We start from the raw sequence: 24,042 nt of genomic DNA on the forward strand, positions 1-24,042 counted from the left end.
TGCACTGTTAAAATTTTACTATTTAGGATCAGTGCTAATCACCAGGTAAGCTTCTTACCTCATGAACAGATTTTTTCTTGAGACATTTTATACATATGTAAGCATAGTGAAATTCTTGTAATGCTTGTAAGCATGTGTTTTGTTACAATTGTGATCATTGTCTAACTAATCAGTATTTATCATTAAACTTTAAATCACATCACCCTTGTGGATTTGGTGACATGTAGAGTCAGATGGTGTCTTCCCCATAGTGATTAGAGTGCACTAGCTGCTCTGATAAAACTCAAAACCTCAGTGGCTTACCCCATGTGATAATACGGTTGACTCTTGAACACTGAGGGGAGTTAGAGGCACTCCTCCTCATGCAGTTGAAAATCCACACACAACTTTTGACTTCCCCAGAACTTAACTACAGTCATCCCCCCACAGGGAGTCAATTCCAAGACATAACACAGGTACCAAAATCTACAGATGCCCAAGTCCCTTCTACAAGATGGTGTAGAACAGTGCAGTCAGCTCTCCATTCCCCCAGAAAATACTGTTTTTAATCCATGGTTGGTCAAATCCACGGATGTGAAACCCAGGGGTATGAAGGGCTGACTGTCTATTGGGGAAAATCAATGTATGAGTGTATCTGCATAATTTGTACCCATGTTGTTCAAGGGTCAAGTGTATTCCAGTGCTGCTGTTTGGTGGGAGGCCTTGCACAAAGCGATTAAGGAGCACAAACCCCTTCCATCTTGAGATTCCACCCTGCCCCAACTTTCCCTTAGGGCCTCAGCAGGGAAAGGAGAGGGGGTCACATGGGGTAATTTCCAGGTGCCAGGCTTGGACGGGCACAGCCCACCCCTTCTGTACACATCAACAACTCAGTCATCTGGTTACGTGGCTATACCTAATGAATTATAAAGGGATCTAGCTGTGTGCTCATGATAGAGAGGAAATGCTGTTGGTGTTTTTTCCTTAGCCCCAGCAAAGCAGTAGGCTTTCCTGCCTTATATGGGCTTTGGCTTTTTCACCATTTGCAGTGAAGAGAACATTCTGAGTTAACTTCGGTATTATAATATGGCTGTACATTGCTATTAAGACAGAACATTTCCAAAAGCCTAAATTTTTTGTTGGTTCAAATGCAGAACTAGCTTTTGAAACTTTCTGGTTAATGATAAATATGTATTCTGTTGCCATCTGCTGCTCAAATTAGAGATTTCTGAAGATCCTTATAACTACCGCGAATTGCATATATTGGTCACATACATTAACTTTATTGGCTTTCTGAATAAAAGAAAAGAATTTGAAAATTCTAGAACAGTAAATGTGACATTATTCACTCAAAGGGTATAGAGCATTTAAGCATTCATGACTAATAAACTTTAAGGTGCTGTTCCCTTGTTCTTTTTTCTCTCAAATATTTGTTCTATTACCAAGTTTTCCTTAAAATTGCCTTCTGAAAACCTGACTTCTATGCCTTATCATCTAGAAAAGTGAAATTATTGAATATCCTCATATTTATTTCTGGCCCTTACTCTAACAGTCCATTTTTAGTTTATTTCTTAATACATTTCCTCCTGAGAATTTTCTCTTACTTAATATATGTGTTTTATTTTGTGGAGTAATAGATGAATTTAGAAAAGCCTTGTTTTAAAAAATAATACAGCCTTTGACTATGGTAGTTTTCTACAGGATATATATAGTACACAGCGTTTTCTCGGAAGTTAGGATGAAAGGTTTCCAAAATCAGATTTTCCTTAATTACCCTGTCATTTTCATCATAGAAATATAAATAAATGCTTAAAACTCTTTTATTCCTTTAGTTAGGATCAGAAAGGTTGTGGTTGAAATGTTTGTGTTATTGTGAATAACTTAGAGCAAGTTCTGTGACATTTACTGTGTTCGCAGTTAATTCCTTAGTGGTGCTGGTAGGTTATTTTCAATTTCATTATGACATGATTCTAAGCTATGAGAAAAGTTATGTCTGATTGTAGATCAGTCTATCACTTTCTAAAGGGGATTTGTTATTTGGTTTGAGCCCTCAGAGAACCATGTAGTAAGCTAGGAATACAAGAAGTTGTAATAAAGCAAATCCTTTTCTCCCTGTCCCCCACCTGCAGTGAATCAGATCCTGGCTCCAGGCAGTGGCCCGAGTCTGACACGCTCTCTGGCTCCCAGTCCCCACAGTCCGTGGGAAGTGCAGCTGCCGATAGTGGCACTGAGTGCCTCTCGGATTCTGCCATGGACTTGCCCGACGTCACCCTCTCCCTCTGTGGGGGCCTCAGTGAGAATGGAGAAATTTCTAAAGGTATGCTGGGCAATCATGCTGTATCTTCACTTTGAAAAAAGCAGCCTGGTCATCATTTGATTGAAAACCTGCTGTTGAGCCATTTCAGGAATTAAATTCTTTAATGATATTGAGCAGGTAACAGGTATCTCTTTTTAATGTAAGACCTCAGCCCCTCACTTAAAATCCCTCATATGGGATGACATTCCACATAAATGGCTTAGGTGAGGAAGTGTGCCTTTGAAGGCTCTCACTTCACATTAAGAGAGTTAGAGGTCTTGGGCTGTCCTGTTTGCTGAGCAGCCAGGGTCAGCTCGGGCCCAGTCAGTTTTCTCATCTGTAAAGTTGTTGAAATATCTGTGAGACTGGGGCCCATCTTCCTTCCTGAAAAGCACTGAGCCTTGAATAGGAACGCAGGGTTCGACATTGTCAAAAATCGATTTTTCACTGAGTAAATGAATTCTACTTTTGGCAAAAAGTAGAAGGGATTACTTTCTTTCTCAGTCTTGAGAGTTGGCCCAGGAGAGTAAAGTTGCTCGAGAGGGAGGAGGAAGCTTAGCAGTGGTAGGTTGACATCTCTCCTGTGGGCCCAGCACCGTGTGTGCATCCGTCCCAGGTTCTTCAGCCGTTTTGTCACCTTGGCTGGTGGCCTTTGATTTTCCTCTGATGAAAGATTTTCTTTCCATGACTAGCATCATCTTTTGTCTTCCATTATCCTCAGAGAGTCCGAAGGCCCGTATGTGGCAGACTGGGTGCACCTGAGCCTAAACTGTGTAGCCTAAATATTTTTCTTTCAGGATACTCAGTATGCCTCTCTTTTTCCCCCCATCTCTTAATTCCATTCTTTTTGTTTTATTTCTTGCAAGAAATTAAGAGTGTATTATGGCCAATGGTTTTTTGCCAGAGAACAAAATTAAATAGGTCACATTGTTGTAATCCTCATAAGCCTTCCCTTAAAAAAATATAAGGAGTGGGGAATGGAAAATTGACAATTTATATAAACTATAAAATTTATACTGTGTAAAAAGGAGATTTTGTTTTCAGAATGGGCAGAAATGGCAGGTAAAAGTAATACACAAATTACCAGGAGGAAAATTTCTGTTAGCATAGAAAATTTCTGTTAGCTACAGTGCAGGTTTAAGAAAAGGGTACAAAAATTTATGCAAAAACCTCATTCATTCTGCAGGAACTTAGGATTTATTTCTTGACAGACCCAAAGCCAAATTTTGATGTGTGCTTTTTTCTCCAAGCAATGTAAAGTGTTTTGTTTTTTGTCTAATGTAGCATGCACTTTAATCTGTAAGACCCCCATAAAGACTCCTCAGTTATGCAGTTGCCTACCCAGTGAAGAGTTTCTCCCTTTCATAAGAATGAAACCTTCAGTTTTCATTAGTGTTAGAGTGTGTTTCTGTGTGTGTTTTCCCTGTCCGTCTGGCCAAACCTGTAAATTTATTTTTCTAAGTCTCTGGCATATCTTGTTTCTCCTGTTTTTTAATATTCACCTGGGGAAGAGTGGTAGAAGAGGGAAAGGATAGAAGTATTCCTTCTTTTCTTTTTTTTTTAAAAGATTTTATTTATTTATCTCTAGAGGGGAAGAAAGGAGAGAGGGAGAGAAATATTAATGTATGGTTGCCTCTCGTGAGTCCCCTGTTGGGAACTGGCCTGCAACCCAGGCATGTGCCCTGACTGGGAATCGAACCGCGGTTGTTTGGATCACAGGCCCAAGCTCAATCCACTGAGCCACACCAGCCAGGGCAGAAGTATTCTTTCTTGTCTTGGGGAAAAACTATTTATTTTATTTTAAGGTTTGTGGGTTTTTTTTTTAAGGAAATATTTTCTGTTCTAGTCTTTTCAATACAGAGAGTATTATGAAAATCTCACTTGGGAATTTATATAATTATTATTATTTTATATTGCAGAAAAATTCATGGAGCATATCATTACTTACCATGAATTTGCAGAAAACCCTGGACTTATAGACAATCCTAACCTTGTAATACGGATATATAACCGGTAAATATTCTTGCTTTTGCAATTGTTAAATACTCTTGCAGGGCTTTTTTCCAAGTGCTCTTTTTAACTATTACACAGTTTTTCTTGCTACAGAATATGTCATTTTGTATAAATGAGCAAATGGGCAGTAACTTCACAATGAAGCTTCAGCTTCATTTTTAAGTGAGGTATTGAAATGTTATTCTGTTTGGTAGATTTTTCTTCTTCTCTGTTCGGAGAAGTTTGACCTGAAGCAAAGACTATTTATGTGACCAAAAAAAAGATTAGCTGATCATCTTTTTACTGAAAAGAATAAGAAATTTTATATTATTTCTTTCTTTTTCTCCTCCCTTCTTCCTACCTCTTTTTTTCTCTCCCTCCCTACCCCATTCTCCCTCATTTGTCATTCTGTGTAATGATTTTACACAATTTTTATTTCTGACAGTTACTATAACTGGGCTTTGGCTGCTCCCATGATCCTTAGCTTGCAAGTGTTCCAGAAGAGTTTGCCTAAGGTGGGATAATCTGACATTTGTTGCCTTTTCAAAGGTATCTATAGCATATAGTACTTAGAAAAATCTATATGTGCATGTTTCTGAACTGGGTACTTTTCAAAGTTTTATTTAATATTATGAATGATTCAAAGAGTTCTTGAGCCCACTCAGATGGTCTTATGCCCCAAATCTAGGAAATTAGCTATGCTGTCACATGTTTGGCATTTTTACTAGATATTTTTACTGGTTTCTGAGTGTGTGTAAAAGTTGAGAGATTTTACTAATTGTTAAATGTAGAATGAGTGAAAAAAATTTTCTCTCATGAATATGGAAAGAACCAGGAAGAAAAGGGTGAGGTGGCTACCAGAAGCATGACCTCAGTGTGTTTGGTCAAATTATAGCTGGTAAACTTAATTATGTAGACCTGAAGGTTGCTTTGCATCTGTCCTGCAAGAAGACATCATTGGCTTGTAATCGGACCTCGGCCTCATACCACAGATCTGCCAGGAAGCCAGGCTGCCATGAAAGAGGGCACTGTTCACCCCTCAGGTGTTAAAAACTCTAGAGTTTGGGAGGTGTGGAGATCATTGCTCATACTTCATGATGAAGCACTGTTCTGCAGGCTAGTGGTAGGAGGCAGTCAGATACTTTGTGACAGACGGATTGCCAGACTAACCCCAAGTTGATTGTTTCTAGGCCACAGTCGAGTCCTGGGTCAAAGATAAGATGCCGAAGAAATCCGGTCGCTGGTGGTTTTGGCGTAAAAGAGAAAGCATGACCAAACAGGTAACTAACTAAGGGGTATCCTTCCATGAGGCAAAAAGAAGTGAATCTTCTTATTAAAAACAATCTTTGCCAAGCCCAATAAAAAGTCCATTTGGGCTATATAATACTCTTTCACTATAATAGTCACCAATTTCAAACAGTTGCTATGTGCAGGTACTAGGCTAGTTACTTTACATATATTACCCCTTTTCCTTTACAGTAGCCCAAAAGTTAAGATGTTTTGAGTTCCCATTGTGTACAGGTAAGGAAACTGGGGCATGAAAAGATGAAGTGCTTTGACTGGTAAGAGATGGAGTTAGGTTTGACCTTGCACCTGTGTTTTTTCCACTTGGCTGCAGTACCTTCCAGATGGAGCGAGAGCTTGTTATCCTCCTTCCTATACAGGAGGCTGCGACATCCGCCACTTCTGTAATCCTGGTATCTCTGCTATGAACCTAGTGAATGTGGACCACTTGTATTATAGTTTGTGACTTGAAATGGTGGTCTTTAAAATTTTTTTCTTTGGGCTTTGTAGTGACAGCTTTTGAGTAGCAATATGTGACTTCTGTCTCAGGTTTCTGTCCTTTGGCACAAACTACAGAAAGTCTGTTTTCTTGAGCATTTTAAAGTTATGGATTCAGAAAGCAGTTTTGTTCATTCCTGGCAAGGACCGTTCATGAATCTTCATCAGTAGGAGGCAAAGCTGCACTTTACCACTATTATCTTGCCTTTTTAGCTGCCAGAGGCTAAGGAAGGGAAATCTGAGGTGCCGCCCACCAGTGACCTTCCATCAAGCACAAAGGAGCCAGCCAGTGGCAGGTGGGCATCTGTTCTTCCTCCAAGCTCACAGCGTTTAAGCCACCCTGCTTTTGTCATTGCATTCAAGTTGATTTTGGCAGTTTTGTTTAATTCTTAGTCATAAATATTTTTCTCCTATAGCCGTACATGAATAAGTGGCTTGTTTGTACCACTCAGGTAGGAAATGATAACTTTTGCTTTTCTAAAAAATATTTGTTTTGAAAAGTAAATATATATATATTACTGCTCCTCCCATCATGGAGCCATGGAATCAGATGCCTGTGAAATAAGTGTAGGCCTTTGGGAAGGGGGAGCATTCAGGAGCCTCAGACCCCCTGTCCTTGGCGGCCCTGCGCCCTGACTTCCTGGAAGACACAAAAGGGGAGACAGTGAAGAGAGTGTCGGAGATCAGTGTGGGTCTGACTCCTCCGTGGAAGAGCAGCTCCCCTGTGGACCCTCAGGTCGGCTGGCCCTTAGAGGAAGTGCCGCCGCGCACCCGCTCTGTCTGCCAGCGTGTGCTTTCCCCAGTCACACTCTTTCTTCTGCCCTTCCCTCTGTAGTTGAGTGGTCCCTGCGACAGTAGATTCTTGCTGCTCTTTTCCCTCTTCTCTTAACCAGAGTGTAGAAAATCTTTCTTGTTAGTTTTTTAAACAAACAGAAGCAATTATGTTTTCTTACCTTTTGAAATACACATATCTCCTTCAACAATTAGCACTCATTGGTCATAGCAGAAAATGCCCAGTCATAGCCAGAAAGTAACCCCTGACCAATCGTGGGAGGGAGGGGGAAGGTGCCATTACCCCTTCATGAAATGAACATTCAGGCATGGAAGCAGGATGTGGGAGAGCAGCAGAGGGAAAAACTGCTCCCATTTCTAGAGCAGAATGAGGTTCTCTTTCTTCCCTCGATCCTAAATGCAAAGCTCTTATCAGATAGCTTACTGCCTCTTCAGTGACTGGGTTGATGTTGAATAGGCCAGCAGAGGATGACTCATCCAGTGATGAAGGGTCCCAGGAGATTGAGGAGTCAATCAAAATGGACCCCATCCCTATGGAGCCCCCGAGCCACAGCAGCACAACCTCTTACAAGAAGTCTCTCCGCCTCTCCTCGGACCAGATCGTGAGTAGTGTGTGTTCGCGTGGGTCTAGTCAGATTAGCTTAGTAACGGAGTACATTGGCCTGCCTCCTCTGTCCACTCGATCCCAAGCTTTGCACATACAACATAGTGGTCATATAAACGCTCACATAAATGTCCACCTCTGGGGACCACCAGGATCACCTGGGGAACCTAGTACATAACTTCCTCCTCCAGCCCTAACCTCCCACCTCAGCTTCTGGGATTGAGCTGAGGAATCTGTATTTTTAACTGTCTTCCCCACGAATCTTACACAGCTAGCTCATCACTGGGTCGTGCACTATCTCTTGAGAGCCACAGGAATAGAGAAATAATGTTTTCTTATTTAGACACAATTTCCTCTTTCCTGTTTGTTTTCACTCCCTGGCTTTTCACCTGTTTTCATTGTGAAATGGTTTTGCTATGACCCCAGTCTTAGGTATGGAGGAAGAGCAGAGAGGTTTTTTGTTTGGGGGATCAGAAAAGTGTCTTGGACCCCGAAGTCGTTCAGGTGGCAGCTCTCCAGGCCGAGCACTGGGCCAGGCCTGTGGTGGCATGGCCGGCACCATTGTGTTTTTTAAACATTTAGACTCTTCTCCAAACTGTGTTTCCAGCTGATATTTTTTATATTTCAGTTATTGTATTAATGTATTTCTTCTCATTATTCATACACACATACATATGTTCATATATTTTAGAGATTATGTTCCTTTTCATTTAACATTATGTTTCAGGCAATCTTTCAGTGACTACGTATTATTGGAAAATGTAACTTTTGATTGTTGCATGTAATTCCATCAGTTTTTAAAATTTTGCCCTTATGGTTTTCTTTCTTCTTCTACTTTTTATAAAGGCAAAACTGAAGCTCCAAGATGGTCCAAATGATGTTGTGTTTAGTATTACAACCCAGTATCAAGGTACCTGCCGCTGTGCAGGGACCATTTACTTATGGAACTGGAATGACAAGATCATCATTTCTGATATAGATGGAACAATAACCAAGTAAGCAGGAGCTCTTGGGTGGCAGGGAGAAGAAGCACAGACGAGTACGCGGTCGAGGAGGGGAGGGGAGTTCCCTCAGCAGGCACCCAACCCTCAGCCATCGTCAGGAGTGCTGTGTAAACTGTATACACTGAGGCATTCTGAGTGCAGTCCACACAGGGTCATTCAATGGATGGAGAAGATAGGTGGAGCCATGCAAATGTAATGTTGAAAATAACTTTTGGAAAGATTTAGTTATTTGGTCTTCAAATATTAATATTTAAAAAAAAAACACCAAGAAGCTGTTGAGATTAAGGAGGAGGAAAAAAGGGCATGCGGTTGTAAATTATCTCTGAAAATGAACAGCCGGCTCTCACGTCTGATTCTGCTCTCAGAACACCCTTGGGTGTATTTGCAGGAGACTGCCTTGCTGCAAATTGCCCTGTAGATTGTCCCGTCCCTCCCCCAATGTTTTTCAGCAGCTAGTATATAACTAAAAAGGAAAACACTTGGGTGTTAAGTGCTTGATTCCTAATATCTTTTCCTACTTCTACCCTCCTAGGTCTGATGCCTTGGGACAGATTCTTCCGCAGCTAGGTAAAGACTGGACTCATCAGGGTATTGCAAGGCTCTACCACGCCATCAATGAGTAGGTCTCCTCTCCTTCCTGATAATATACTCTAGTGAACGAGAATTTTGCTTTGATTGAGATCTATCAAAAATAGCAGTCATGTGTTTCATGATCCAGCAATTCCCATTCTTATTTCCCATAGCCTCACACAAAGAAAGGTGGCAGCCAACATACATCACCTCATTCTCTCAGTGCTGTGAATTTTAGGCACTACCTATATTTATAGTTTACCTATAATTGGGATTTTAGCTGTGACTTAACAAGAGCCGATTTTTACTTTTGCTTTATGAATTGGATACTTGTGGGTACTTAGGTACTTTTAAACTGGGAATTCCTTCTGTGGGGTCTTCTGTGCTAGTGCAGCAGAGGACGCAGTGCCGTGGCCTTTGTGGGACACTGATACATGTGAGTTAAACCGATCTGAAATATTACAGTGTCTTAAACATGAGTTGAAAATGCCCTAATATGAAAATAATGTCAGTTACCCAGATATAATTTTGCTCCTTGGTTTACAGAATGGCATGTTTTCTGCAAATTCTCTTTATAAATAAGATCTTTTGTCTGTTCTGTAAGCTGCCTTTTATGGACTGGATGCTGAAGATACATTAAATCATAAATTTAGCATAATCCCTAGTTGCATAATTTTTCCCCAGGGCTTTTTCTGTGGAGAGGTGAAATCTTTATAATCCTATTTTCCTGATAAATTCAAGAATTTGATTTTCACAGTAAATGAGATGATCTTTACTTGGATCTTTCATAAGAAAAGTGCTTTTTTTCCCCACCTTCAGCCAAAGTATGGTGGGCTAAATAGGACACATTCTCTTTCAGGAATGGCTACAAGTTTCTGTACTGCTCTGCTCGTGCCATTGGCATGGCCGACATGACCCGTGGTTACCTGCATTGGGTCAATGACAAGGGCACAATCTTGCCCCGAGGCCCTTTGATGCTGTCGCCCAGCAGCTTGTTCTCTGCCTTCCACAGGTACCTTTCAGCAGGCAGCCCTTCTGAGTACCCGGGCCGGGGTGCTGTGGCCTGGGTGGACTGTGTGTGAAGCTGGGTGTCAGGCTCGTTGGAAGGGTCTGCATCTGTTTTAGGGCTTCTTTCTCGTGTCTTTGGCTCCCCCATAGCATTCTAAGTCACAGCTCACCTGGTCTGCATCAAGTGTGGTCAAAGAAAGTCAAGTTCTAGGAGTGGTTATTTTTTCTTTCCCCAAACCCTATCAGATTTTCTTAGCCATCAGATTTACTGGGAAAAAAAGGATAGATACTAGTTACTAAGGATTTTACAAATTGGGTGGTTGTGAGAACTAAAACTTTTCAGTACTATATATATCAGGGGGAACTGCCATTTTGAATTTGGTGACTGTATTTGATTCTTTTCCTCCACCCCCCCCCCCAGGGAAGTAATAGAAAAGAAACCAGAGAAATTCAAAATTGAGTGTCTAAATGATATCAAGAACCTGTTTGCCCCGTGCAAGCAGCCCTTCTATGCTGCCTTTGGGAACCGTCCAAATGTAAGTGTTTCCTTCAGGCCACGCATTCCGATGTGGCGGATAAAATCCAGAGGAATGTAACACTTTTAGGATGTAGCTATGTCATGATTCTCAGGGGAATTTTATAGGCAAAATAAATGCCTGTTCTGCTAAATAGGTTTTCACTTTGTCTATTCCAGATTTCTTAGAGTAATCAGGGAGATCCTATTGATGGAGCTCTGCCCCCAGAATCTCGTATGATGAAGGGCACTTTCTCTTTGTTTCTCTGTCTTCAAGTCCTGTTTCCTCAGGTGGTTCTGATTCATCTTCTGAGTGGTCCTAAGTCATGCCCTTGAATCAGCCCCAGAACTATAGCAGCACTGCTCACCCTTAGTTAACACTTCTCTGACCTGCTTCCTCTTGGAGAGGCCCTCAGATGCCAGACATGCAAAAGGGGCTGCCTCCTCACCTCTGGCAGGCAGGGGGGCCCCTCTTGCTCTGGGGTGCCCCCAGCATCTCCTTGGTGCTCATGTGTCCCGCATCCCCCAGCACAGTCTGAGTTTGGCTCCACTTTTTGTTTGGGTTTGTGTAAAGCTCAGTTTCAGTGGCAGAGCTTCACGGTGCCTGGCTCTGTGTGTTTTCCATCGACAGTCTTCTGTTTGTGTAGTTGCGGCTCACAAGGGACTGGAGGAGCAGCTCCTGATTTCTTCTCCCTCTAATTTCCCTGCTTGATGTTTTCTTCTCCAGGATGTCTATGCTTACACACAAGTTGGAGTTCCAGACTGCAGAATATTCACCGTGAACCCCAAGGGTGAATTAATACAAGAAAGGACCAAAGGAAACAAGTCATCGTAAGTATGTTTCCATTTTCAGCCTAGTGCCCTGCAGCCAGGGTGACAATGGGGACAGACTGGTACTAAAGATCAGGCCTCGCTCAAAGTATCAGAACTACACCTGCCTGTGGAGGCTTTCCTCTTTGCCTGGGTATTTTCTCCTGATTATGGGATCACTGGTTCTCCTATACTTGGAAGAGGAAGTCTGCCTGGGAAGGAAGACCTGTCTCTGATCCTACCCATCTGAAGAATCTGAATAACTAGCTTCACAACCTGCAGTCTCGTGCCCTTAGATCAACCTCACAGTAACTGTTTGTGCTTTTCTTCCCTGATCCCTTCTCCCAGGTATCACAGGCTGAGTGAACTTGTGGAGCACGTGTTCCCACTTCTCAATAAGGAACAGAATTCTGCCTTTCCATGCCCAGAGTTCAGCTCCTTCTGCTACTGGCGAGATCCGATCCCCAAAGTTGACCTGGATGACCTGGCCTGAGGCAGCTCCTCCGGGAGATCCTCAGTCTCTTACCTTGCAGCTAGGGAAGGTGAGCGGCACTTCTGCTGGACAGAGGACACTGGGCTCCCATCCTAGCCTCAGGCACGTGGCAAGACTGGTGTTGACAGCTAGGCAACAGCAGGGACAAGGAGAGCTCCTCGAGCAGAAGCTGCCATCTCCTTCACCCTTCCAGCTTGGTTGGGTTGCAGCTCAGTGCCCCAGCAGGAGAAGTGAGGGGAGCTCAGACCTGAGGTCAGAGGCCTGAGCTTCTATCACCGGCCGGTTCTCTCACATGTTCTATGTCAGGTTGTGTGCTGGGTGTTCCTTCAATTGCATAATTTAAAAGGAAGAAAAAAAGAAACTAAGAGTGGACCAAAATATTGCACAAAGTAAAGTGTTATAATTTCCACTGGGCAATTCAGTGTTTCTCTCTAAAACCAGGGCTTTATTAAGGGATCCAGGTCCACTGAACTGCTTTGGGTCTCATTAATGATGTTGATTCAAACTGCCTGCTCACTTTTCTTCTCTGGGCTTCTCCTTCCCTGCTACTCCGAAACAGGATGGCTGCTGGGGCCTAGCCCAGGGCCATTCATCACACCTTGCAGATGTGGGCTCCTGGGGAGAAGAAGCCCCTTAGATCATCACTTTCTGTCTTGAACCTAGCCAGAGGAAACAGTTTTGAGGGATATATTTGATGTCTGTAAGAACAGGACTAACAACAGTGGCAGTCGGTTAAAAAGCAGAGGAGAGCTCTGGCTTCAGGAGGGCCTTAGAGATGCAGCTGTGTACTTGGCTCCTGGGAATGGTCCTTTCCTCTGCCCTGCTGGCCCCTCAGTTTCTCGGCCTGGTTGGAGTGAGCTGGTGCCAGAGTCTGAGCAGACAGCACCAGGGAAGGCTTCTGTCCCACAAGCTGAGAGAACCCTGAGAGATGAGGCTGGGTGTTGACAAGTCAATACTGACGTCTAAAGAACTGTTAGGAGGTTTTCAGGGGACCAAACGTGACCACAGGCTTCCGTGGGTGAGGAAGCAGCAAGCCAAGTTCCAGAGCAGAGTGGGCACCGCAGGTGCAGGCACCGCCCCACTCAGGGTGGTTTTCATTTCCACATGCTTCCCCCATACTCGTACTGGGGGCTCTCCTTGTTTTAGTTTTCTCCACCCAAAAAATACTAATGTAAAAAAGGAGAAATGGGGGTGGTTATTTGTCCAGATTGGAGACGCGAAAGTCCCTGTGTAGCTCAGCTGTTTCTCCTGGTGTGGTTGGATGCGGAAACTGACAAAGGCCCTTGAGTGCTCCTCTCAGCGGCGGAACCTGAAGGCACACGCTTGCTCCAGTGCGGACCGTCCCACCTTCAATAGGTCAAGGTCTAATCGTTTAATGAATTTACTCATGTACAGTAGGTTAGGGAAACTAGGTTATGTTTGAATGAAGTTCTGCCCAGTTTACTGAATTAAATTCCCAGTAGAATGAATGGCCATGCAGTTTCTCGATCTCATAGATGCCATCAGTGTGTCCTAGACTGTTTGCTTTAGAAGAACATAAGCTTTATGTACTTAATCTGAACCTAGTTGGGCCTCCTTGCACATGTGCAGTATGAAAACTCTTAATGTCCACCATCTGTAGTCCTTTTTAGGTTGTCCTTTAGAGAGTTTTTGACTAGACAGTTTCTTTTTCTCTGCACATGTGGGCCTTCTTAGAAGGTTCAACCTGGGAGCCTAGGTCTCCCAGCCCTCTGCTGAGGGCAGCTGGTTTCTTTGTCCCATTGTTCATAAGCACAACTTTGTCACTTCACTGCAGATTGATCCAGTGGGTACTACGCTAATTGATGAGTCTTTTTCCTTATTTAAAGGAGCCCCTCTTGCTGAAAAGTAGGTGATTACTATTGCTATAGTGTTATGAAGTATTAGGTTTGTGCTGAAAATCCATTGCCATTTGGTACAAATGACATGTTCTTTCTGTGAAAGAGAGATGCCCTTGAGTGTGTTAGTACACAGACTCTTATGATGGTGAGTGAGTGAAGAAGTGTGAGCCTTTCGCTGCTCTTGGTGATGGGTGGTATCGTGGGTAGACCGCAGGCAGAGTGGGCTCTTCTGAGTCATTTTCTCAGTTGCTTCACTGGTGAAACGGCCACGGGTTGGCCCCTTTCCTTCTTTCCAGCTCAACCTGACTTTAGCATCTGCCTCGATGTGCGTGTTAAAGCTCATGTAGCTGCGGCATCAACATCTATATCCTCTCCGGCATTAGGAAGTGCACGTGTGGGCCTGCAGTGTGCCGTGCCACTGTGTGTGTGTGTGTGAGCCCGTGTCTGCTGTGCTGAAACACGTCTGCACAGTTTTCAACTGGAAAAACAAAAAACTTAACTACTGCGCTGTCCTGAAATGAAAGCTGCTAACAGTCACAGGGAGAACAGCTGAAAAACAACAGCCAATAGAGGACTGGAAGTGCAGTACTTTTTGCCAGCAAGACCACACTCGGCCCTTCCACAGTGTGTTCTTGAAAGTGCAGGCAAGACCTTTGACAGATAAATAAGAAGTCAACTCTTTCTCATAAGTTGATGAAAGCAGACTTTTCCAGGGAATTTTAACATCTTTTTAATATCATCATATTTACACTAGGAAGTCTTATTTTCCCATTTTAGAGCATGCCGCATTGAATGAAAGTAGCTAAAAATCGAGGTCTTGTTTCAAGTAAGTGCTCTTTCCAGGTGAAGACTGTGTTTTGGTTCAAAGGTGGGAAAGGGAGGGGAAACTTCATTCTTTTGATTTAATAATTACACTCTATGATAAAATATTTGATTTTTAGATGGCAGTGCCACTAATAAGTTTCAGATTGTCATAAATTAATTGTAAACATCAGTACTCTTAGTTATGGCAAAGACCATTGTCCGAAGATAAATGGTTCATATTTTGGTTCAGTGTTTGATGTTTAAAACAGGATGTTACAACAATAAACAAACGTAAACTGAATGCATTTGACTCTCTCCTTCAGAGGATATTTAAACCCTCTTCTCTGTACTCTTGCCAGAAAATGTTAATTTCCATAAATTAGCATTTTGATCTTTGCTGACACTTAAATATGTCTACAGAAAGAACTTCTCTTTGGTGCTTATTTTTATAAAACCTGACTCCACAAGTGAGGCTACACCCTCAGGGACTAACCTCTTCCTTTGTAGGTTGTGCCAGGGAGTGATTCATTCGTGCGCGTGTGGTGTCTGGTGTGTTCTCACTGGGGTCCTCCGGGGTGTTTCCATCCCCCCCCCCCCCCGTAAGGGTCCCCGAGGGCCCTGCTCACAGCCGTCCCACCTTTCCTTAAACCCTTCCTCGGCGTGAGCACTGCTTAGCAATCCTGATGTTTTCACCAGCTTAGGAGAGTCAAAGTGAACTCAGATCAAAAACCACATCCCACATATTATTTAAATGAGCATTTTTTTATCCCGTTGGATCGCTGGGCCCTGCCAGATGCAGCATATGCTGAACATGTTGAATCCCTAAAGTCCTCCTTGAGAGCGTGCCTTCAAGTATGGAGAGCTCTGATTTCATGCTTTGCCATGCCATAGCTGGGTGAGGGGTTGGGGAGAGGGAACCAAGGCTCTTGAGTGGGGGGTGTGCTTTGGGCAAGAGGAAAGAAGAACTCGGGGAGGTTGATTACAAAGGCAATGGCTTTTACCCCAGTAGCTCCACGCACTTCAGGGAGGAGCAGCAAGGCTCCATCCCTGCGCTCAGAAGGCCTGTCTCAACTTCCTTCTGCTGTACTCTGTACCCCTTGGAGTTGGCATGTATTCTTCCCTTTACTTACCTTTGATAGGGCAGTATGGGGAAGACACATATATATGCTTAGGAAGTAGATGTGGGTCTGTGCACAGGCAAGTTTCAAATACACCGGCACAGTCTTTGGTGTCTCTCTGATCACAAATACTCCGATCCTTTCAAATTACAAATGAGTTGTGAAAAACAGTTGGTCACTGAGAAAGCTAGATCAGTGTGCTGACATGGAAATAATTTCAAATGCAGTTTGCATTGATTTGCATTCTTTATTGCTGGGATCATTCTAGGTCTTTTGTTTTCGGTTTTTTGTTTTTTCCCCCCTTCAGTCATTTCTTTGTGGCCATTTGTGAAGTTTCATGCGGGAAGGAAAAATGTCCCAGTCCTGTCTCTGCTTACCTTAAGAAAAGTACTCTGAGCTTTCCTCAGCAACCACTTCTTCACTTCGGAAGCAGTAACCCTGTGCCTGACTGAGTCCGAGGGCTTGGTTCATACGTCTCGCTCACAGGCACACAGTTTAGCACTGTTGTTTTCCGGAAGGGGCTGCTCCAGGGCCCCACAGTCTCCAGCTCAGGTGACCTTGTGTTCTCTCAGCCTTTCCCTTTTGAAAGATGCTATCTCCTAAATGGACCACGATTTGGCTTTCCTCTTATTTCATCTTGACCTGCTATAATTAGATTTAGTCTGCTTTGCGTATCTGGGACACACAAAGCTGAAATGCGCCTTCCTTCACTGAATGAGTCAGAATGCACTGAGAGGGGAAGACCAAATGTTACTTGTTGCTCTGAACAGCCCTGCCTTTCCGACTATTGCACATTTCTCCCCTTTGGCACTGGGTTAAGGTCTTTACAAGGGATTGTGAGGGAGAGAGAGCACAAGTGTGTGTGTGCCAACTGGGTTTCCTGAATGTGCTCCATTTCACCGGGGTTTTTTCCATGAGTCATTTCTAGGAAGCCAGCGATATACTCTGACAGCCACCTTTAGCCAGTTCCTCAGCTGGAGAGATACAATGAGAATGCCATTCTCCCCCGCACTCCTGGACAGAGGCCCAGACTTTAAAATCCTGAAACAGCAACGCCTCAGGTTCTTGGCCGCTTGAGCCTTGCCTGGGGGTGGGAGGTGAGGAAAAAGGCTCCTCTCTGCAGTGTCTAGGGGCCACCCCATAATCTCACTGGCAAGCAGCCCTGGAAACTCAAAGCAATTTTTACAGCATGAGAGTTTTGATGGCTTGATTCAGGCCAAGGAAACTTGTCTATGCTCCACATCTTTCTTGGGGCTCTAGGGGGCTTGCCTCCCCTCCGGGCACTTTGCTAACCAATAGATTTTACCAACCTGATGAGGAGAGACCACCTGGAGCTAAAGTCTGCTGTGCTTAGAGGTTCCTGCGGCTGCTGGTGCGGGCGTGACCTGCCTGGGCTTCCCGGGAACAGCGTGTGCTCTCCATGGGAAGATGCCTGCTCCTCTCGGATGATCTCAGCTTTCAGTGTGTGCTCAACTTTATGTTGGGCCTCTTGTTGCCTGGAAACCCGTGAGTTCTTACAGCCACATCTGCGTGATCTGGGCAGCGAGCAATCTCGTTAGCTCGGGCAGCTGCTAATTAGATGTGAATTCTCAGCGTCCCCTGGAGGAGGCCCCCCTTCAGCTGCAGGGCTCACGTGGGGGCCTTGCCCTCCAAGCACATCTGGTCTGTCTTTACCAGCAAAAAAGAACAAAGTACACATCTTGGATGCTGAGGGGTAATAAGTTAAATGGTAGAGATGAATTTATTCAAGCTTACTTTCTATAGCCATCAAAAAAAGTCAATTACCCTTCTGCAGTTTGCTTTTTAGCAACAACTCTCAACCCATAAAGAAGCAGATTTAAGTAACTTGAAGTGTTTCAGTGGTTTTACGTCTTTATTGACACTCCCTGTCTTTGCACGTAAATTGTACATGTCATTCAAGGAGCCCAGCAAGCTACACAGCAGTCTCTCGGATCTCTTCATGGCTGGGCAGAGGCCCAGGTGAGCAGTGGCGAGCCAAACCTGGGACAGCCCAGACCGTAGACTTCAGGTCTCTGGGTGGTGGCGCATGCCACTTCAGTGTTTAAACTTCTCTCCAGCGTGCAGCATAAATAAACACAAAGACATTTGGTGACGACTTGCTCTCTGGTAAAGACTGTAGCCACGGGTACCAGTTTTGGCCAGCCTGCTGCCTCAGACCTGCAGCCAGCAAGCAGCTCTCCGCCTCTCGGTCAGCAGGACATGATCCTATGGCCTAGGCCTACAGGGCAGCACCTTGGAGGCCGAGCTCAGGCAGAGATGGGAGTTGAGAAGTGCAGGAGAGAACCTGGCTTCTAGGTAGGGGCGTGTCCACCTCTTCCGCGGGCCCGTGGGAGAGACAAGACGGTGGCCGTGTTTCACTCCTTGCTGCCTGCTAGGGTCTCTAAGGTGTGGTGGCCTCCAAAGCCAGAGAGAGAGATGTCGGCAGAAAACTAGACCAGTGCTCCAGTTACACAAAGTGAATATATTAAAGCTTTCCAGTTCTCACAGCTCTCCCCTTACCTCTTCCTTCTGCCTAGAGGTGGGAAAGGAAAGGGTATAAGAAAACCCCACTAAATGTGGAGTACATTTCGTCGAAGTCTGTGTGAGCCAACCTGCCCCCAGTAACCACGATGTTGACGCCATCCCCTGCCTTCAAGTGCACGACGAGGTGGAACGCTCCTGGGCCCCCGCACGTGTGCAAGGCTCCAGGGGGCCGGTGATACTCCAGGAATTCTCTCCTGTAGCCTGCCGTGTGCAGCTGCGCCACACTGGCATTGGACACTGACAGGACAGCCTCCACATACGCGTCCCTCTCAGGAGTAAGGGTGGCTGTGATCAGGTAGCGCCCGTCGTATGGAGCTGTGAAGATCCCTGGGAGGAAGAAGGCGGACACTCGTGTTCATGTGACACCATCACAGCCCTTTGCAGCAGGTATCGGTTAATTCTTGTGGGAGGGAGCCCACCCACAATCACCCAGTGACCTCCACCTTAGCATGAACCACTCTGCCACCGACCCAGTCCTCATTGCGAGACTCCCTTGTCACATTCAGAAGAGGACAAACATTGCAAAACCCCAGCACTTGGTACAGTTAATATACCTCACCTACACTCGGAGCAGCCCTAGGAGAAACAAGTGCTGTGCACAGTGCAGAGAGAACCATCTGGTCTTGTTGGAAGAGAGCTCAGTCCCTCCAAAGTCTCCAGCCACTGGGTCCGTCAGCCTTTGCAGTGCCAGGTGGACTTGCCCTGCTTGGCGAAGCTGTGGGGCTCAGGCCCCGCCCCTGGCCTGAGGCCCCGCCCCCGGCCTGCTCCCTACTCAGCGGAGATACAGTGGGGAGGTAGCAGCTTTCTAGATTCTGGTGTCTCTTGGGAATTTTCTCCACTGAAAGTACCCCAAAGCCAATTCAGAAAAAGCCTCACAGCTTGGCTGCTGGGCACAATATCCACAAACTCCTGAGTTGCCTCCTGAGGAGGCAGGACCCCCACAATCCCATAAAGCTTGTCACAACCCTGGGAAAACCATGACCAGCTCTCCTCCCCTGGAGGAGCCAGTTTGCCTGCACTGGACCATTATACAGGTGTCATCCATTCACGGGTAGAAGGCAGCTAACTTTCACTTCACCGAAGAGCCACAGGTACTGGGTGTGCAGAGAGCAGGGGCGGTGGTAGTCCGAGGGGTGGCGGTGAGGAGGAGGAGCTAAGGTTTGTAGATGGACCCATTGCAAAGCAGCTGTAGGTGTCCTACAGCTGGAAGAGTCAGAGCCCACATGGAAGGCTGCCAATAGCAGCCACTTTTCCTGGGCTCCAGGGAGAGCCCAGGCTAAGAGCAGACAGAATGGAGGTCCCGGCGCAGAAAGAAATCTCAGGGGCTGGGTCTTCACTCTGCCCTGAAAAATGCCAGGCCGCTGGGCTCCTTTCCCAGCTTTTAATAGTAAGCTAAAGCTCCCGGATCTCTCCCGAGGTACCTTGGGCTGTGAGGACAGACCCGGCCCCGGCACTCTGGGCACCCGGCCTTTGGGTTCCTTCAGGGTCACCCAGAATTGCCTTTACTGAAGACCTGCTCAACTGAAGAGATGTTCTGAACTGGACATCATGGGAGAAATGTGGGTCACCATTACTGCTTTCAGAGATCCCTTGACCTGCCGGAGTAGACAAGCTGTCCCAACCACCAAGGCAGCATGGAGTGGGGGCCCTGGTGGGATCTGGACTTGAGTTGAAAGCAAAGGGGCACACTCGCAGCCTGGCCTGCCTGCCTGCCTGCCTCTGAGCTTCAGGAGTGGCTTAGAAACGCCCTAGGGTCCTGAGCATCTCTCCAGCCAGCCTGGAGGAGGCAGAGTTCCACTTTTCTAGGTTCTGCACATGACTTTTATGCTCCCTAGCACTGTCCTAAGAACCGGTGGGATTTAGCCTGCTGGCAGAGCAAACATGGGGGGCATGGCTAGAAACTGCCCAGAAGGAACTTGATTCTATCTCCCAATAAATAGTCTGGAAATCCACCAGCCATTACACGCACTCACGCAGCCCCTGGGAGGACCTGCGTGGGCCCCTCAGTCTGGGGCACTTGGCAGACTGGCCTCTTGTCAGAGGTCTCCGAGTTCCTGGAGAAGAACCCCCCAGGCTGCTTGGGGCCTTCAGCACCTGCCTCGGGCTCTGCCCTGACCGGCCCCAGGCACCCCTGGAGCTGTTCTTCCCCTGGGGCAACATCAGCGGGCCAGGTGGTGGGTGCCCTGACTGACCTGCCTTCCCTTTACACTGGAGACCTGATGCCATGTTGGTCCCTGAGGACAGAAGCCAAGTCTCAGGTGTGGGCTGGTGGGTAGGAGGAAGCGTGAGCAGCAGTACCCTACGGTGACCTCTGTCTCTATTCTCAGGGGCTGAGGGACAGCCAGGGTGCCACCAGAAGATCCAGGCAGCTAAAGTGGTTCTGTTTCAGAGCAGACCCTACACGCAGGGCCACCTTCCTGGAGGAAACATCCCTTTTTTGGCTCTGTTCATAAACCACAGCTTCCTGAAGGAGGTAGGGTGTCTCCAGCCTGTCCTGTCCCAGGGTGTGAGGATGACATACTGAGAAAAGGAGCCTGTCCGTGGCTTCAGCTGGGAGAGCCTTTCAAACCATCTACAGTCGCGTGGACGATTCCCGTGGCGAGAGGGCTGAGTGCTGCTGCTCTGACCGGGAGGGTCACGGCACGCCCAGCCGCCTGCCAGCTCTTCACGAAAGCCCACGACAGGGGCCAGCAACATTGCCAACGGCCCCCTCGGGTGCCCCCAGCTACTGGGGCGTCTCCTCAAGTGTGGTTCCCCCAGCCCAGGGTCCCAGTTAGCAGGCCCCTCAAGACTTACCGGTGCTGGGGTCATACACGTCCCCATCGTTGACCAGCACTTTGTTAAAGAGGACGACACCCCCATCGCTGGGGAACGGCTTCTGGGTGAGCCCCGCAGAGAAAGACACCGGAGAAGGCACCGGAACCCCTGGAACAGAGGGCGAGGGTGTTCACAGGCAGGTGGGGTTGGGGCCTAGGAAGCCGGGGCCTAGGAAGCCAAGGCCTGCGTGCTCGTCGGGGGAGGCGGCCTCACCATTTTGTTTTGCTTTCAAGTGGTAAAGCACCCAGGGACACAAGCCATCTGAGAGCCAGACAGTCCACCCTACCAGATCGGCAGCGGGGACAGCTGAGCTGAGCTGGGCGGTTGGTCAGGCACCAGCCTAGAGCAGGCGTGTGAGGGAGACACTGTGTGTGTTTGGTTGCAGGGGAGGGCAAGGAGTGGATAATGGGAATAGTCTTCGGAGCAGCCTACTTATTGAAGAACCGATAAAACCTGGACCCCCAAGAAGCTGCTCAGGGCCACACCAGGTTTCGGTCTACCCAGTGGTCCTCTCAGGGAACTCCAGGAGCTGGGATTGTGCTCAGGGGAAAACTCCATCCTCAGCATGGCTCCGACCCTCTCTGGGGAGCAAACCTGGCGGGGACCCCCCCCCCACCATGGCAGTCAGCACAGGCTGTGATGGAGCTGGGGGCAGGGAAGGGCGGGGCCCAGCCTCCACCCGCACTAACGGCTGGAAGCAGGGAGGAGGGACACACAGGGCAGAGGCTGCCACGGCGGCCGGGCCTCCTGCTCTGGTGCCCTTGCAGACCTACCTGGGGAGGCTATAGGAGGTGATCTGGGGTATCCTGAAAAACAAACGGCAATGGAATATCAAACAAAATCCTAAGCAGCACTTCATTTTTTATATCTCCTCTTTCTTTCCCTGCCCCTCACACTATTTTTTTTAAAATACACAAAGAGCAAAGGCACCCATTCCAAGCCACCTCCCCAGAAACAGCTTCACCTGCCGGACCTGCTTCCTCACTAGCCCACTTATCCCTGGACAGGGAAGAATGGCTTGGGGGAGGTTGAATGAAAGTGTATGAGGAAAAGATGAGGAACTGGGGCTTCTCAACCAAGCCAGGGCAGAGAAGTCCGCAGACTGAATAGAATCATATATGCCAACGACCATGCCCACCCTCTAGGAGCTTTGCAGGCTTCACCTCCAGCAGGCTGGATGCAGTGCTTGTCACATGGATGCATGGGTGGGTGGGTGGGTGGATGGCTGGAGTGCTGGTTGAATGTATGGATGGGTGCATGGTGGATGGATGCATGGACAGACAATAGCTCAACAGTGTATAATTGTCCATGATACATGAAACTAATAGAAAACAAACTACTTAGAAAATTATTTGTTTACATGTCATAGCCCTGAGCCTCTGTTTCCCCATCTGTAAATATGACTAATAACTTTGCAGTGCCGTCAGGAGAGCTATGAGAATTGATGTGGGGGGATCCCACGAATGCTCACTCCCTTTTCCTCCTCCTCCCGCCCTTACTTGCCCCCTCCCCCCCTCCCTCTCCCCAGTGGAGCCAACACAACTTGCATGGAGCACCTTCTAGCCAAGCACTGAACGAGGCTTTCTCCCCTCATCCTCGCAGAAGCTCCCTGAGGTGCTACTGCTGTCCTCACTCTGCAGGTGACAGAGCTGAATCTCAGGTTAGGAGGTTGGCCCAGGTCCCAGTGCTTGTCATGACAGCACTGGGATTTGCAGAACCTTCCAGCTTTCTCAGTCTGACATGTGGCTGTCTCTGCTGCGATTCAAGCTCTCAGTACACTTTTGGTTTCCCAGGTGCGCTTCCTGCTGGGAAGATCAGTGAGCTTCCCTTGGGGCCTGGGTATTCCAGCCTCCGGGGCAATCTAAGTATAACTTGCTGCACCCTGGGGGGGAGGCATGCTCTGGGGGTTCAATTAGCATGAACTGGTCTCTCAGGACGTCAGCACCTTCAGAAGCTAAGTTACGGACCTCGCACCCTGAACCCTGAACCCTGAACCCACAAAAGCCCCTGCAGCAGGCCCAAGGCTACGACCGTGCCTCCATGTAGTCTCACCTGGGGCTCCCGCGAAGCCTTCTGTTCTGGGGACGGGCACCTGCCCAGACTGGCCGTCCACCCCGTGGGGCAGGCCCCTCCCCGACACGCCCATTCTCCCTGGAGGCCCAGCCTCGCCAGTCTCCATAAAGTCCCCAGTGGAGCCGGGCAGCCCTGTCCAACCAGGCCACACTGGTGGGGGCAGCGGCCGTTGGGGTCTCTTGGGCAGAACAGGCTGCTGGCCCGTGTGCAGCTGTTGTCCAGGGTCCTCAGGAGGTGGGGGAGCACTGGGCCTTGGCGGTGGTGGAGGGGTCAGCTCCGGATGAGATGGCTCTGTGGGGACCGCTGTCAGCTGTGGGGGCTCCTCGGGAGCTTTCGGGGCCTTCCCTCGGGGTGGAGGCGGGGGCGTCTCTGAGGGCTCCTCCGCTGAGCATTTAGAAAGTGAAAAGAAATACGGAGAGTTAAATCCTCAGGCTTGGAGGCTCAGCCACGGCCCCTGTGTGAGACTGAAGGTGTGCACTTGGGGGCTGTCCCTGTACCTGCACCAACAAAGTCATGGGCACTGTGCCAGGGACAGGATCAGCCACCGCCGTATGGGGACAGCCTGCCTCGCAGCTTCGGAAGGAGCTGCCTGTCAAGCAGGTGGCCTGGGAGCACTGGGAAGGCAAGTGGAAGGCGCCCTGCCCAGGGAGGCGGAGCTTCGGCCTCCCCGCATGACGGCTGCACTCTCCCAAACGGCACCACTCGGCTCCAGCACCCAGACTTTTCCGATTTCACTGCATAGTGATAGCACAGATGTAACCACAAATTACTGAAAGATATTACTATGGCCACAGGAAACCTTACATTTAAACAAGCTAGTTTTGGGGTCATGGTGGACAGCTTCACAAGCTGAGGGTCTCCTGGGTACAGATGCCAACGCAACCCAAGCATGTGTCCGGGAGCTTGGGCCACCTCTACAGCAAGAGCAGGCCCCGAAAGAGCAGCAACACCCCTGGCCTCTCACCACATCCTTAAGGCGCCAG

The 24,042-nt window shown here is 47.4% G+C and overlaps 2 protein-coding genes across 6 annotated transcripts in view; one reads left to right on the forward strand and one right to left on the reverse strand.

Annotated features, from left to right (window-relative positions):
* LPIN2 (lipin 2) overlaps positions 1 to 14,808 on the forward strand; it is a 90,555-nt gene extending 75,747 nt beyond the window's left edge. For all 5 annotated transcript variants that reach the window (XM_053664330.1, XM_053664332.1, XM_053664333.1 and 2 more), the window contains 12 exons: positions 2,109 to 2,296; positions 4,195 to 4,288; positions 4,713 to 4,782; positions 5,458 to 5,547; positions 6,263 to 6,345; positions 7,299 to 7,443; positions 8,292 to 8,440; positions 8,982 to 9,068; positions 9,879 to 10,031; positions 10,449 to 10,563; positions 11,269 to 11,372; positions 11,700 to 14,808. In XM_053664330.1, the coding sequence (XP_053520305.1) occupies positions 2,109 to 2,296; positions 4,195 to 4,288; positions 4,713 to 4,782; positions 5,458 to 5,547; positions 6,263 to 6,345; positions 7,299 to 7,443; positions 8,292 to 8,440; positions 8,982 to 9,068; positions 9,879 to 10,031; positions 10,449 to 10,563; positions 11,269 to 11,372; positions 11,700 to 11,844 (1,423 nt within the window). In that variant the 3' untranslated portion in view covers positions 11,845 to 14,808. The remainder of the gene's footprint in view (positions 1 to 2,108; positions 2,297 to 4,194; positions 4,289 to 4,712; positions 4,783 to 5,457; positions 5,548 to 6,262; positions 6,346 to 7,298; positions 7,444 to 8,291; positions 8,441 to 8,981; positions 9,069 to 9,878; positions 10,032 to 10,448; positions 10,564 to 11,268; positions 11,373 to 11,699) is intronic.
* Positions 14,809 to 17,343: 2,535 nt separating this feature from the next.
* Positions 17,344 to 24,042, reverse strand: part of EMILIN2 (elastin microfibril interfacer 2) — a 58,260-nt gene continuing 51,561 nt past the window's right edge. Inside the window, exons 5-8 of the mRNA XM_037136092.2 lie at positions 23,039 to 23,443; positions 21,760 to 21,792; positions 20,966 to 21,094; positions 17,344 to 18,496 (exon numbers count right to left, since the gene is read on the reverse strand). Coding sequence (XP_036991987.2) covers positions 18,159 to 18,496; positions 20,966 to 21,094; positions 21,760 to 21,792; positions 23,039 to 23,443 — 905 coding nt within the window. The 3' untranslated portion in view covers positions 17,344 to 18,158. The remainder of the gene's footprint in view (positions 18,497 to 20,965; positions 21,095 to 21,759; positions 21,793 to 23,038; positions 23,444 to 24,042) is intronic.

This window comes from Artibeus jamaicensis, unplaced genomic scaffold (assembly GCF_021234435.1).
Source record: "Artibeus jamaicensis isolate MK-2021 breed Jamaican fruit bat unplaced genomic scaffold, CSHL_Jam_final contig_354, whole genome shotgun sequence".
NCBI classification, from domain to species: Eukaryota; Metazoa; Chordata; class Mammalia; order Chiroptera; family Phyllostomidae; genus Artibeus; species Artibeus jamaicensis.